The 15,005-nt window shown below is 29.3% G+C and overlaps 2 protein-coding genes across 18 annotated transcripts in view; one reads left to right on the top strand and one right to left on the bottom strand.

Annotated features, from left to right (window-relative positions):
• Positions 1–8,594, bottom strand: part of LOC147806773 (tyrosine--tRNA ligase, cytoplasmic-like) — a 49,310-nt gene extending 40,716 nt beyond the window's left edge. Inside the window, exons 1-3 of one of the 2 annotated variants that reach the window (XM_087167165.1) lie at positions 8,381–8,594; positions 7,434–7,578; positions 5,955–6,154 (exon numbers count right to left, since the gene is read on the bottom strand). The gene's annotated coding sequence lies outside the window, so the exon portion shown is untranslated. Of the gene's footprint in view, positions 1–5,954; positions 6,155–7,433; positions 7,646–8,357 lie in introns of both variants that reach the window. The other variant, XM_087167166.1, reaches the window with a different exon arrangement.
• Positions 8,595–8,704: 110 nt separating this feature from the next.
• LOC147806772 (uncharacterized) overlaps positions 8,705–15,005 on the top strand; it is a 40,654-nt gene continuing 34,353 nt past the window's right edge. For 10 of the 16 annotated variants that reach the window (XR_015435157.1, XR_015435153.1, XR_015435152.1 and 7 more), the window contains exons 1-3: positions 8,731–9,520; positions 10,011–10,196; positions 13,619–13,804. Coding sequence is in view for 1 of the 16 variants with exons in the window: in XM_087167163.1 (XP_087023289.1) it covers positions 9,458–9,520; positions 10,011–10,196; positions 13,619–13,804 (435 nt within the window). In the remaining 15 variants the exon portion in view is untranslated. Of the gene's footprint in view, positions 10,197–13,618; positions 13,805–15,005 lie in introns of all 16 variants that reach the window. The other 6 variants (XR_015435149.1, XM_087167163.1, XR_015435161.1 and 3 more) reach the window with 5 other exon arrangements.

Raw genomic sequence — 15,005 nt, 5'->3', positions numbered from 1 at the left:
GGGGGTGCCATCCCCTCTGCAGATGATCAAAATGGTTTTCCAGACAGTCGCCAATAGCCCATTGTGCAGCTCCAGTGCGACGTAAATGAATTACAAAAAAATTTAATATACTGTTTCCTCAAAAGAAAGTAAGGTTACATGAGGTCGCAAGTTAACTGGACACACCGGGATATGTTCTGAGTCTATCTCTGTATGTTTTATTTGTCTTATAGTGGTAATGATTGTAAGACACGGTTCCCAGTAGATTACCGAAGTCTTAATCATAAATAGTACGAAAAAACAACACAATACACCCCACATTCATCTCTTTAATACTGAGATCAAACCAGTGAAACACGTTAAATACCTCGGCGTCACGATCTCATATAATTTGAGCTGGAGTACTCACTTAAACGACATAATTAAAAGAGCCAGAGGAGCGTTTTTTGCGCTAAAAGTCCTCCTGCATAAGAATTCAAAGCTTGATCTAGCAAATAAAAGAACTATCTATATACAAGCGATTCGATCAATTTTTACGACCCTCACTATTATAAGCAACAACCTAAGAAAGAAGCTATCTACAACTGAAGGTAAATTTTTACGCACAATGACTGGCGCCCCAAGGGTGATTAGCAATAGATTACTCAGAAAAGACTTAAACATTGATGATATCAATTGCTTTATAGCCAAATTGACCACAAAATTTTATAGCGACGCAAAAACATGCACCACATCAGATTTCAATAAGTTGTTCGATATTGATATAATCCGTGATGATTCGACTTTCAGCCCAATTACCGCCTTTTTATGCTCAGACTGCATACTATCAAAATACTATTCACTTTATCATACAACTCTACTCAAGGGGATCCCCCATTCCAAAGATGATTTTCACTTCAAAACTAAAGATTTACTTCATTAAGGACTTGATTTGTCGTTACAACATACAACTTCAGAGATATTTAGGATCTCCATAGAATACGACAAAGCAGAATCGATGAATCGGTTAGTGGCTCCGAGATAACCCCAATATCCAGCATCCAGTAGATCACCGAAGTCTTGCATTTCTGGCAGCGGTTAGTGAGAGGGGGAGGTGACAACAGGAAGGACCGAGGGTGTGCCGGTCCTCGTTGAACTGTTCTACTGTAGAGTGCTCGATTGCAACAAGTTAAAAGATATTTTGTCAAACTTGTGGATAATTTAAGTATTTTGTTAACAACCCCATTACATGTTTTGCACAGTTCTTTTAGCAAAGTAAAAGCTACGAAAACCTATTTAAGATCTACAAAGGCACAAGAGAGTTCTTAAGTAATAATTTCTATCAGAAAAACAATTGATTTTGAAGAGTCTATAAAACTATTTGCGTCTGCTAAAGTACGAAAAAATACATTTTAATGTTCATGCTTATATGTATTTATGTCATAAAAGATTACATTCATTAAAAATATTACTTTTAATAGATATTTATATTTGAGTATTTGAGGTGATAATCTTCATTCATTTAACTGACAGATTTCTTTTTTTTTAAACCTTGAAATCATTCATTGTTATTCATTTTCATTATGTCTTTCTTAAATCACCATTCAGGGTTGATTTCAATTTTCTAATCATCTGGTAGTAATATTGTAATTTAAAATATAAAAAGCAATTTTATACAGCGTATGACGATACCTTATTCACTAAAAACAAAAGCAAATTTTCTACTATAAAGCCAAGTAAAAAAAGCTCTTAAAATCTGGTATTTAATAAAATTTTAGTAGTTTTTGTTATTATTTTTGTGGATTCTATATGGAATAAATCCTGAATCCGATTAATGATTTTTCTTTAAATACTTACAACTGTGGTAATAATATTTTATAAATACTTTTATCAGTTTTTTTAAACTTATTCAATCCTAACTATGGAAACCGTTAACAATTCGAAAAGCTAAATTAGATTTATTGTTCATTCTATTTGATATTTATTTATTTATAAATCAGTTTTTTGTACATAAATTATTTGTATCTGTCAAATTGTTACGTATGCTGATTTCTTAAAAGACTGAGTACTCTGTAATTACTTATAAGTAAACCTAAGTGCTAAATGATTTTAAAAAAAGAAGTCGCAATCGCAAATATTACTAATTTTTTTGAATGAACAAAGTGGATTGACTTCTGTCCAAATCCAAAAGAGGAAAAATAAGTTTTGTCATAATTTTATTTATAAAAATGAAAACAACGAAAGATTTATAAATTTAAAATCAGTAATAAAAACCCATTAAATTATTATTTTATCCAAAAAGTTTTTAATAAATTAAAATAACATAAAAAATAGCCTAACAAAGTTAATTCCTTTTTAATTTAATTCTTTATGGGCACCTTAAATTAGATTTCCGTTTGTAATAAATTCAATAATGTAAAATAATACTTAAACATATAATATCAAAATTAATTTTCACATTTAAAAATAAAAAATAAAGTTTTGTTTCAAAAAAAAAATTAACCTTATTAATTAAGAAACACTTCTTTATATATTCTTTTCAATAATAGGTTACGTTCAGAACAAGGTAACGATGATCACAAAGTCAGTCCCACTGAAAATAATCTACAAGAAACGATATCAAGTAGCGACAAAGGAGAAAAAAAAACTAAGATGTGCGGAAACGAACATGCGAGATCACGATATATGTTCTCAAAACTGATTCTGATTCTACCGCTCATCAATCAAGGCCGTTTCAATATAACGATACGAACATAGTCTTCCCCAGCGAGAGTTGGCATCGGAACGTAAGAGATCCTTGCGTGTCTTGTATCGCTATATCGTATGTATATCGTTCGTCTTCTTTACTCGACGGCTTAAATCAGATTTCTGATGCATCTGGCTTAAATCAGACGGCTTAAATCAGATTTCTGATGCGCCTGGAACGAAAGTCGCTGTATCGGCCTGCCGATACAGGCGTTAAATCGATATGTCGCGATATATCGATTTATAGCCCAGTCCTACTCACAACCATCGATCGCTTCACTAGATGACCTGAAGTGATACCAATTCCAGAAGCTTCCACAGTGTGTAAAGCCCTTTTCAACGTGTGTATTTCCCGTTTCGGTTGTCCCTCTACAATTACAACTGATCAAGGCAGACAACTAGAATCTTCTCTTTTTCATGGTACAAACCGCATCCGTACAACAGCCTATCATCCAATGTCAAATGGTATTATTGAACGATTTCATCGCCACATGAAAAGCTCATTAAAGGCCCACGAAAATCCTAGATGGACTGACACATTGCCTATCATTTTATTAGGAATTCGGACCACCTTCAAAAGTGATTTGAAAGCCACCAGTGCTGAACTTGTGTAAGGAAAATCTCTCGTGTTACCAGCAGATATGTTCAACGAATTTGATAACAAGCAGTGCATAGACACAAATCTCAAATGAATAAGCTCAACCCTGTCAGTGTTTCCCGACATGGGAAAAGCCCTATTTTTATGCACTTTGATATACAACACTGCACTCATGCTTTCTTACGCACTGATTATCAACAACCTCCTTTAAGCCAACCGTACACCAGACCTCACAAAGTACTTCAACGATCCCAAAAAGCAATAACCATCCAACTGAAAGACCGCTCGTCTACAGTTTCACTGGATCGTGTGAAACCGGCATATCTTTTAAAGGAATCAAAATAATCTCTGCTGGTGAATAAATCTCTTAAATCTCTTTTTTTTTTAAAGTGTGTCATTTTTTTATTTGTCAGTCTCATTTCTATACTTATCTAGATACTCGAAAATGACTTGTTCAATTAATTATTTCCGTTTTTTCTTCTTCCTCTTTGTATTGTATTACATAGTCTTGAATAAAGATTTTTTGAATCCTTAAAAAAAAAAAAACTTAAAAAAGATGTTTTATTATTCGTCACTCTATAATAAAAATGTCAAAATATTATGCCTTTCTTTTAACACATTTGTTCATTTTCTTTTCTCTTTTGGACTGATTTAAATTTTGAAAAAGTAGTTCCGGATTCACAGTTTGTTAATGTGCATCACAATATATAATTTAAGAATTGTGCTTAACTTATGTAAATATGGGACAATAGGTTTATATGAGAGAAATCTATTGTAGAATATACAAATAAAAAAAATTATTTAGATTGGTTCAGTAGATTACTTTAGGTAATTAAAACCTTCTCCCTCATTGTCTGTAGAAATTTTTTATACACTGTTTTGGTCAAATTTATTTCTTAATTTTTAATATGCTCTTTCTAAAATGGATAAAATTCTTTAATTGGTTAAAAAAATTCTTCTTACAAATGCCAAAGAGTGTCATTTGTAAAAAATTATTAAATATTTAAAATAGTCTAGGCAGGAATTTATTATCCTTAATAAATCTTGAATGACTAAAAAACAATGTGATCAACTGAGGTACAAAAACCAGGTAAGACCTGGTTTACAAACTTTTACTAAACTAAACTAAGTAACTAGATAAAACAATAGGTTTCTTTAATCATACACTGAATAGGGGTAGTTTAACATTTGTGCCCGGTTCCAGAACTAACCTAATCAACTATATTCACAGTCAAAAATAAATCCAATTTTCTTTGAAAAATTTGGACTTAACTTGATGGATTAGTGCCCTAAATTCCAAAATGTTTTGATTGAAAAACACAGCATAATACAAAGAGATATAGATATTTACCTTTTACTGACTGTAAATTAAAATCTTGGTTGATATATTCAATACATAATAAAAATGTGCACAGGTTAGATATGATGAATTATGACGTTTATATCTATATATATATATATACACACACAAACACAGAGTGGAGCCGTAATTTTACGTTTTCCATCGGACTAGCACTAAAGCGCGATAAAGTAAAATCGACTTAAAAGTTAAAATTAAATATAACTTTTGATTGAGAAGAGAAAAATGGACATAAATTGAGGAATTAAAATAGACATAGATTGAGGAGCTTCTGCAGTTGGACAGCTGACATGGCTGAATTATCTTTTATAGTGCAGGCTATGATTATACACTTTATTTCTGTTGATAATTGGAAATTCTCTGCAATTTTCCAGTTTTTTAAGACATTTTTAATTCCCTGTATTCTTCCGATTTTCCAGATGCTGTGGCAACCCTGACAAAGGTATTCTCATAAAAATTTTAGACACTAATTAATACTACAATTCAAACTGTTGTTAAAACAAAATACAATAAATAATATTTTTAGAATTACTATTCAATAAAATTGTGGAAGATTACTTTTAAATACCTATGTAATTTATATATTGCTATAAACAGTTTAAAATTATTTTTTTTAATTGAGCTAAATTAACACAAATATATTAAATTAATGATGTTTATCAATGCAGCAAGACTTTCTCTAAGACTATAATGAAGGGGAGGGGGAAATCAAAATAATGCCAGTTAAGTTATTGATAAAAACCTGACTTCATTTGACACCAATACAATCTTCTATAGTGGGGTCAGCCTGCAAACTGAGAAAAAGTAATCAAAAGCAACCTTGCTTCCAATACTTTAATCAAAAAGTGCAGACAAAAATATCAATATAACATTGCAAGATTGTTTCCTGCGACCATAAAACTTATGTGTGCCTTCATTGCATGGACTACGCATAAAACTTCTGTTATTATCAAAATGTTACATCAAAATTTCAAGAATACGATACAAAACCGTGTTTCACTTTTTTAAATGACACAAAAGCCTATCCAGAGGTAATTATACATTTTTGTGCTAAAAATGAATACATTTTTAATGAAATTATACTCAATTGTATTTTAAAATAACGAGAGTAGTCTTTTGTGATAAAATTAAAGATAAAAGAAAAGAGTTAGTTCAGTATTAGAAAAATAAAATTTTCTAATACTGATTTTTGGAGAGGACCAATTTTTACCACATGAGTACACAAAAACAAAAGCAAATACTATGTGTAAAAATAAACACTAAATGTAAAGAAAATAAATTAAAACTATTTACTTGATTTTCATGTCATGGTCCAGGTAATATTCAGTAAGTGTTTTTAAAGTTTGGTTAACTAAAGCAACATTGTGTTCATTAATATATAGACCTAAAAATCCAAGGGCTCCTGTAGTACTTCCACATATACAATCAAGGAACATAAGAGTTTCAGATACAACATTGTAATTATTTTTACTGGTTCAGTTTCTCAAGAAATTCTAAAAATAAAAAAATTAAAGATCTTTAACAAAAGCAGATGGATATTAAATATTGTATTCAATTTTTCAAGTTTTGATTTAAAAAAAAGGAACAGATAAAAACTAAATAGTCATAAGTTATGTAATTAAACATTTAATTAAAAAAATTAAAATAACATTTTTAAAAAAATCAATTAAAATAATGCATAGTTGTCCAAAATAATGTTTTAAATAATAAATTTTTTGGGGGTAATTTTTATTTGCAAGATGCAAACAAAAATATTTAAAAAAATATTCATAACTATGCAATGTTTAGCCACTCTTTAAAATTATGATAATAATTAAGGATGTTGATTACAATTTGGAAAAAAAGAGAGATAACTAATCGGTTTGCACAACACATACATTTTCTTTCTTAGACTTAATTTAATTTATTATATGTTTCTAATTGTTAACAATCTTAATGAAAATATCGAAATAAATAATAGTAAATAATATCAAAATTAAATTATTAGACCTAGTTATCATTGTGAATCCACACAACTTAACAGAATTAAAAAAAATATATGGTTAAATGTGATGAAAAAAAGTTTGCTTTACATTCAGAAAAATGAAAGATACTTTAAAACTTACAAAATACAAGAGGTTTCATAATTAGAACACTAGCATGCCACAATAAAGACAATTTTCGATACAAGACTTTGGTTATTATCTCTACAAAATATATTGTACTATATTTTCAGTTATGTCAATATATTCAGTTATTCAGGTCATATATTCAGTTATACCAATTGTGGGTATTGTATATGAATAACCAACACAAGGGTTCAACACAACTAAATGATGACTATGAAAGATGCAAGAAAACCTTTTTAAAAAGTCACAATGCATATAATTATTTGAAGTCTATCACAATATAGTGAGTTGTTTCTGATAAAGATTGAATAAAAATGTAGTTCTTTACAATATATATTTGAAGATAAATAAACACACTGCAACCTGTAAATTTAAAATAAGTCAAATACTTAAGATAATTGATTTACTACTTCAACAGCCTTTTGGATAAAACAAACTTTCTCAATTTCACTTTGAAATTTAACTATAATTACTAAATATACAAAACTAAACACCACTCAATCTATAGCTACGAAGCTACATCCAAATTTAATGAGCTAAACTTATGTCTCTCATAAAACATATTAATACTAAACAAGGAGCTTAGGAATATTTTTACTTTGAATTTTTATTAAATTTATCCTTTTTTTCATTAATAATCTGTGCTATGAAAATGTGCACTTACTTGCAAATCATAATTATGGTTTTCACACAAGAGTTAATAGGCTGCATCAGAACTACTTCTTGGGGAAGTTTGTTTTCTTCGGCATCTTTTGCTTTTTCAGCCTTTTCGGCTAAAATTTCTTCAAGAGCAATGTGGGTATGAGCCCCTAAAAAGAGTTTGATACAAAACTATTAGGAAAAGGAAAAAATATCAAAATTTTGTGAAATAAATGTCTTATAACATATTGAAAAAATATAGCGGAAATATTAAATGAAACTATTTTAATCTTATATTCTACACGCAGACATTTTAACTTAATTATTATCAATTTGAAACAGTAAATATTATTGACTGCATTCATTGATTAATGTACTTTAATCTCCAGTATTGTTTTTAAAAATTCTTAAAGCTGCCATTCAAAACTAAACTAAACTCAGTGGCGCGACAGCCCATAATAAAGGGCCTTGTTCTGGGCTTTCTTAACCTTGGGCTCTGGGGTGCAGAAGCAAGATGTTCTGGTTAGGTGGTCAGTCGAATGCGAAACCTAGCCCCCAATTTCCACCATATTCTTTTTCACAATTGTAGAAAGAATTAGAAAAATGCGCATTTATATCCACATATTCTGATGCTTCCAACCACAAGATTTAAAATTATTTCCCACAGCTGTTCGATTTTTCGATCCAGGAACAGGAATTAAAATTAGAATATTAGATTTTGTTTTCATTGCCTGATGAAACTTCACAAATAATTTTTAATTTAATAAGTACTATTTTAAAAAATAATAATTTAAACAATAAAATTATTGCCCATTGTGCTGATAACACTAACGTAAATTTTGGTGGAAAAGCTAGAAGAGGCATCAATAACGTTTTTATGAAACTTAGCGAACATTTGAACCAAAAAAATATTAGAGTAGGTTGTGCAGCGCACATTCTATACCTATACTATTCAAACAACATCTGACTTACTTCCAGTTGATGTTGAAAATATTTTTGCAAACATTTATTCGTATTTTCATATATATATAGTGCGTGTTGAAAGTTTGACTAAATTGTAATTCTCATTTCATCAGATTTGTCCCGCTTTATCTCAATAAAAATGTGGTCACTTTATTCTATGCATGGAGAAACCGCATTAGGATCCATGTACTCGCTTAGAATAAAGTTAATTATTCTTGTTTCTGCTCCTTTTTGAGATGTTATTTGAATAGTTTTCTGTACGCTTTTATCTCACTCCATATAAACTTTGAACTCCAATAAAACTGAAAACGTTACAGAAAACAAGTAAGCTAAAAGCGTGAAAATATTTTCGTACATTCTTTCGAAACTGACTTTAAACCAATAATTAGTTTTTACCACTTTTGAGGCATCTTGATAAAATTTATTCAGTAACAAAGTAAACAAGAAATTTACTCAGGTAGAAATTGTTATTACAAAAGATTATAAAACTGAATGAATAAGAAGGTGCTCAACATTCAAGAACCTTGTTCTTCTGTTTATTTATAATACTTAATTTTGTTAATCTGAAATGCTCTAATGTTTATAAACATTATTATTTCTCAAAATTCCGATTGCTATTTTTTAAATGAATTATTATCTTTAATTCTTTGTTAAGTAACTTGTATACAAGGATATTAAGTTTGCAATGTTCTATCTCGACCTTAAAACCTCTCTAGTTCGTTTTCCTTCTGGGGTCCATGTGAGAGCAACAGTTCTTTTGTCTCCAGTCATTATTTGTAAAATAATAAATACAAGTAGTATTCAAGTTAATTTAAAGACAACTGCAAGCTTAAAACAGTGCATCAAATTTAAAATACCAGTTTTTTTTAATTGATTATAAAATCTCTAAAATTTCCTTTTTCTAGAATGTTATCTAAATGGTTTGAGAGTTGGTGTGAATTGGATTGTTTTTTTTCTCTCATGTTGGTAACTTAGCTTATTTATGTATTTAATTTAAAATATTTTTTGCTTTCTTACTTAGAGGGTGAAAATTTTGAACATCCTTGAAGTATTTTTGGATGCTGAAGATGAAGTATTTTGGATGCTATGAAAGAATTGATGTTGGTATCACTGGCAGTCAAAAACAAAAAGCTATCAGCTGACCTGATGGCTAGTTATTAATTAAACTACCCTTCTATTTTTCGAATTTTATGTTGTTGCATGTGGTTAAATGAAATCATTGCTTCTTTATAATCATGTTTTATGTAAAAAAAAATCCTTTTAACTGTCAATTTTTCTAAAGTATAAAAGTCAATAAAAAAAACTAAACTTATATATTTTTTTTATTTTCCTTTTGAAAAGACAGCTAGTTTTTTAAAGTGGCCATTAAAAATTTCTCACATTTTCACCAGATATTATCGTAATTTTGTTAACTGAAATACATTAATAAATTAAAAATAAATGTTCATTAAGCATTTTATTCTTTTCTAGTGAAAGTTCATAAAATTTCAATAAATACTTGTGAAAAATACGAACAAACATTTCTATGCATCTTAAAATTTTTTTAATTTCCATAAGCTTTCAGTGTATAAATAATAGCTAATGTACCTCTGCAAGTGTATAAATAATTATTTTTAGTAAAATCACATTTATTCGATAGGAACCTGAAACAAAAGTTGAATCTGTTGCTTTGGATACTCATCATTATGAGCAGCAAGAAGATATGGCCAGAGCTTTGGAACGAAGCACGAAAGATCATAAACAAATCAACCTGTGTACATACAAGATGATTCAACCAAGCAAGCTACCATACCTGACTACAACTCTGTCTTCACTGTTTCATCTGGTAAGTAAAATGTTTGCTGATAATAAGTGTAATATTTTTAACTTATTGTATTAATCTATATATAATTAAAACATTTTAATTTTAGTAGAAAACATTTATAAATAAGAATTTTTCAAAGTACTTCTTTTTTCAAGAAATAAAAATATTTTTTCTTCATTAAGAAGGATATATATTGTCCTAATTTCTTATGGATCAAGAAATTGTGCAAAGTTATTTTAATTGACAATCACATTTTTTTTTATTTATGTTTTTTAATATTCCAAAAAAATCAGTTATCAGTTTTATTACTAATTCAATGGTATATATATTTATTTTTAAAGTCTTACAAAATTATATGCATTTAAGGCACAATTTAGTTTTTCTTACATTGTCAATAGTTAATTCATTATTAACTTTAAAGAAAAATTCAATTATTACAATATACATATAAATTATTAAAATCACAATTTTTTATTTTTCTTTATTTGAGAGTGGTTATGGTTTAATAGCCCTTAAATTCACATTTCTGATTATAATTCCCAATATTTGTGACTTAAAAAGTAACACCTAAAGGAGAAGAGATTTGCCTGAAATATATTTTTTAAATGCAAAAGTTTATTTATATGTTAAGTAATTTTTTTAAAGAATTGATCATACAAATCTGTTTCCGAATATGAATACTACACAATTCTTTATTTAATCCGTATTCTGTTGTGAATTGATGATCTGAATAATAAATAACTGAATAATAAATGTCCAATGTGTTAAATTAGCTGTAATTTTTTTTTAATTTCTACGTCTCTAATACTAATAAATTAATAGAAATATAGCTTCATATTAGTATGATTTTCAAAGGGTTATGAATTATAAGCTAACATTAATGTTTTAATATTTCTGTATATTAAGTTTAAAGGAGATCATGAAGTTTGTACTCCAACAGAACAAAACTGCTCTGCAAAACTCTAAACAATGATTTATATATTTTATTATGTAAATAACATAATAATTTTTTTTTAATATTTAGTATTGTCATTTAATTCCTAATCTTTTAGAGAGTTATTAATTTATAATTCTTACAAGAATGAAGAAAGCATATTATTATTTTTTATTGATTGATTTTCTTTTTTAGAAAAGATGTTTATCATAAATTAAATGCTGAACTTAAGTTTGATTAGGACATAAAAAGGTGAAAGGAGCCTTCTCTTCATAGGGTAGGTAGACTGAGCAAAAAACAATTTCTCGGTCTCTTCCCTCTATGTTGAGTCTGACTTTCACTGCTGTTAAATCCCTATGAATAAAATCTGTTAGAGGTAGAACCTTAATATCTTTATCTATTAGGATACATGTTCTAGCTTCACTATTAAGATTATAAATGAGCTTACCCTTTGCTCCTTTGAGGCCACTGATTTTTCCCCTGACAAGCCAAGGTTCTTGGATCAGGGCCAGGTGAAAATCCTCATCAAGAAATTTCTTGGTGAGGTTTGTGGTGCCACTTCTACTGTGGTGGATGTTGGCTTGAAGAACCTTCACCCCCATTGCTTTTGGAAGGTTTGTCTAGGACTTTGGCTTGAACTTGGTGAAGTCCGATATAAAATTTATATCCCCTTTTGCCAAGTGTTGCCGCGTCCAGTTCAGGCACGCTAAGGACGATGGTCTGTCCTGATGGTTCATTCTTCCGATGAAGTATGTTCCATTCGGTTGGAGTAAGCCCACCATTTTGTGCCTCAATCTTTCTCAGGACCTCTTTGGGCTCCAGTTTACTACAAACTTTCGGCAGTTTAGCAATGATCTTAGTAGTTCTGACAAGTTTCCTTGCCTCTCCTACCAAGAGAGTTTGCTCCTGCCATGGGTTTAACTCAACTACAGTCTGTTCCAGCGTCTTAGAGCTCCCCAGATCTGCTTAGTTGATGATAAGTGCCCCATTTTCTAGTCTGCCAGAAAGAAAAGTGGGGACAAAACCCTCTTCATTTCTAGAAATTTTTTCAGTTTTCAAGAACTCAAGGTCTAGGGCCTGTTCTTCGGATAAGCGCTCAAGAGGATGTCCTTCAAGAATCACAGCCATTTTGACTGCCGTTAGAGCTTCCTTAAAGGTTATACCTTCAGGTCCTTCTTTCCTGGCAGCCTTTGGGGCTACATCTTGTTCCATCCTTTGGCTTTGTCTTTTCTCGCCTCTCTGCTTTGGTTTGGGTTTTTCTACCCAGGTACCTTCAGCCATCTTCTTTTCTCGGGCAAGTTTCTTTTTCTGTGCACCAGATAGTCTTTTTTTAAGTTTGATCCCATCCATGGAGGCAGTCATGCTATTAATAGCTTCCTGCCCCACTTGAGATGTTGATTGGGTAGAGGTGATTTCTACTTCTTTTGATGAAGGGTTCATTTTTTCTCCTTCAGTTGGTTTTTCCCTGGTTTCCTTTTCTTTTGCAGAAAGGTCTACTTTGGGATTTTCACCTGCAAATGCAGTAATTTGAGTTGTATTTTTGTCATTTTCAGCCATAAATTACCTCAAATAAAAAGCTCAGGTAAAGAAAGTCAGTGCCGCATTGCCCGAGTTACTGGGTAAGGCAATTACTCTAGATGTTCGCCAGTCAAACTAGAGGCTCCGTTAAGACACTATAACCGCAGTGCCATTCACCCAAGACACTGGTCGCGTAACACCTGGGTTACGGGAGTTGGTTCACGACCTCCTATTTGTTATTCAGAGGCTATCCTGTCAGTGCTACAGGACATTCGGCTATCCACCACCTGCCGTCGCGCCTGGTAACCGCTCAAGCCCCAGGGTTTTTTTATAAATTTAATTTAAAATGTTTTTTGCTTTCTTACTTAGAGGGTGAAAATGTTGAACATCCTTGAAGTATTTTTGGATACTGAAGATGAAGTATTTTGGATGCTATGAAAGAATTGATGTTGGTATCACTGGCAGTCAAAAACAAAAAGCTATCAGCTGACCTGATGGCTAGTTATTAATTAAACTACCCTTCTATTTTTTGAATTTTATGTTGTTGCATGTGGTTAAATGAAATCATTGCTTCTTTATAATCATGTTTTATGTAAAAAAAAAAAAATCCTTTTAACTGTCAATTTTTCTAAAGTATAAAAGTCAATAAAAAAAACTAAACTTATATATTTTTTTTATTTTCCTTTTGAAAAGACAGCTAGTTTTTTAAAGTGGCCATTAAAAATTTCTCACATTTTCAACAAATATTAACGTAATTTTGTTAACTGAAATACATTAATAAATTAAAAATAAATGTTCATTAAGCGTTTTATTCTTTTCTAGTGAAAGTTCATAAAATTTTAATAAATACTTGTGAAAAATACGAACAAACATTTCTATGCATCTTAAATTTTTTTTAATTTCCATAAGCTTTCAGTGTATAAATAATAGCTAATGTACCTCTGCAAGTGTATAAATAATTATTTTTAGTAAAATCACATTTATTCGATAGGAACCTGAAACAAAAGTTGAATCTGCTGCTTTGGATACTCATCATTATGAGCAACAAGAAGATATGGCCAGAGCTTTGGAACGAAGCACGAAAGATCATAAACAAATCAACCTGTGTACATACAAGATGATTCAACCAAGCAAGCTACCATACCTGACTACAACTCTGTCTTCACTGTTTCATCTGGTAAGTAAAATGTTTGCTGATAATAAGTGTAATATTTTTAACTTATTGTATTAATCTATATATAATTAAAACATTTTAATTTTAGTAGAAAACATTTATAAATAAGAATTTTTCAAAGTACTTCTTTTTTCAAGAAATAAAAATATTTTTTCTTCATTAAGAAGGATATATATTGTCCTAATTTCTTATGGATCAAGAAATTGTGCAAAGTTATTTTAATTGACAATCACATTTTTTTTATTTATGTTTTTTAATATTCCAAAAAAATCAGTTATCAGTTTTATTACTAATTCAATGGTATATATATTTATTTTTAAAGTCTTACAAAATTATATGCATTTAAGGCACAATTTAGTTTTTCTTACATTGTCAATAGTTAATTCATTATTAAATTTGAAGAAAAATTCAATTATTACAATATACATATAAATTATTAAAATCACAATTTTTTATTTTTCTTTATTTGAGAGTGGTTATGGTTTAATAGCCCTTAAATTCACATTTCTGATTATAATTCCCAATATTTGTGACTTAAAAAGTAACACAAGTAATTTTTTTAAAGAATTGATCATATAAATCTGTTTCCGAATATGAATACTACACAATTCTTTATTTAATCCGTATTCTGTTGTGAATTGATGATCTGAATAATAAATAACTGAATAATAAATGTCCAATGTGTTAAATTAGCTGTAATTTTTTTTTAATTTCTATGTCTCTAATACTAATAAATTAATAGAAATATAGCTTAATATTAGTATGATTTTCAAAGGGTTATAAATTATATGCTAACATTAATGTTTTAATATTTCTGTATATTAAGTTTAAAGGAGATCATGAAGTTTGTACTCCAACAGAACAAAACTGCTCTGCAAAACTCTAAACAATGATTTATATATTTTATTATGTAAATAACATAATAATTTTTTTTAATATTTAGTATTGTCATTTAATTCATAATCTTTTAGAGAGTTATTAATTTATAATTCTTACAAGAATGAAGAAAGCATATTATTATTTTTTATTTATTGATTTTCTTTTTTAAAAAAGATGTTTATCATAAATTAAATGCTGAACTTAAGTTTGATTAGGACATAAAAAGGTGAAATTGCTTACAACAAAAGCATTAAAAAAATGATAATTAATTGAAATTAATTTTATTTGCATTAATATCTTTTACTCCTTATTGGTATAGGATAAA

Source organism: Parasteatoda tepidariorum, chromosome 7 (assembly GCF_982258835.1).
Source record: "Parasteatoda tepidariorum strain Cologne lab strain chromosome 7, Ptep-v5.0, whole genome shotgun sequence".
Lineage (NCBI taxonomy): Eukaryota > Metazoa > Arthropoda > Arachnida > Araneae > Theridiidae > Parasteatoda > Parasteatoda tepidariorum.
The sequence above is the reverse complement of the archived record's forward strand: the minus strand, read 5'-3'. Positions and strand labels throughout refer to the sequence as shown.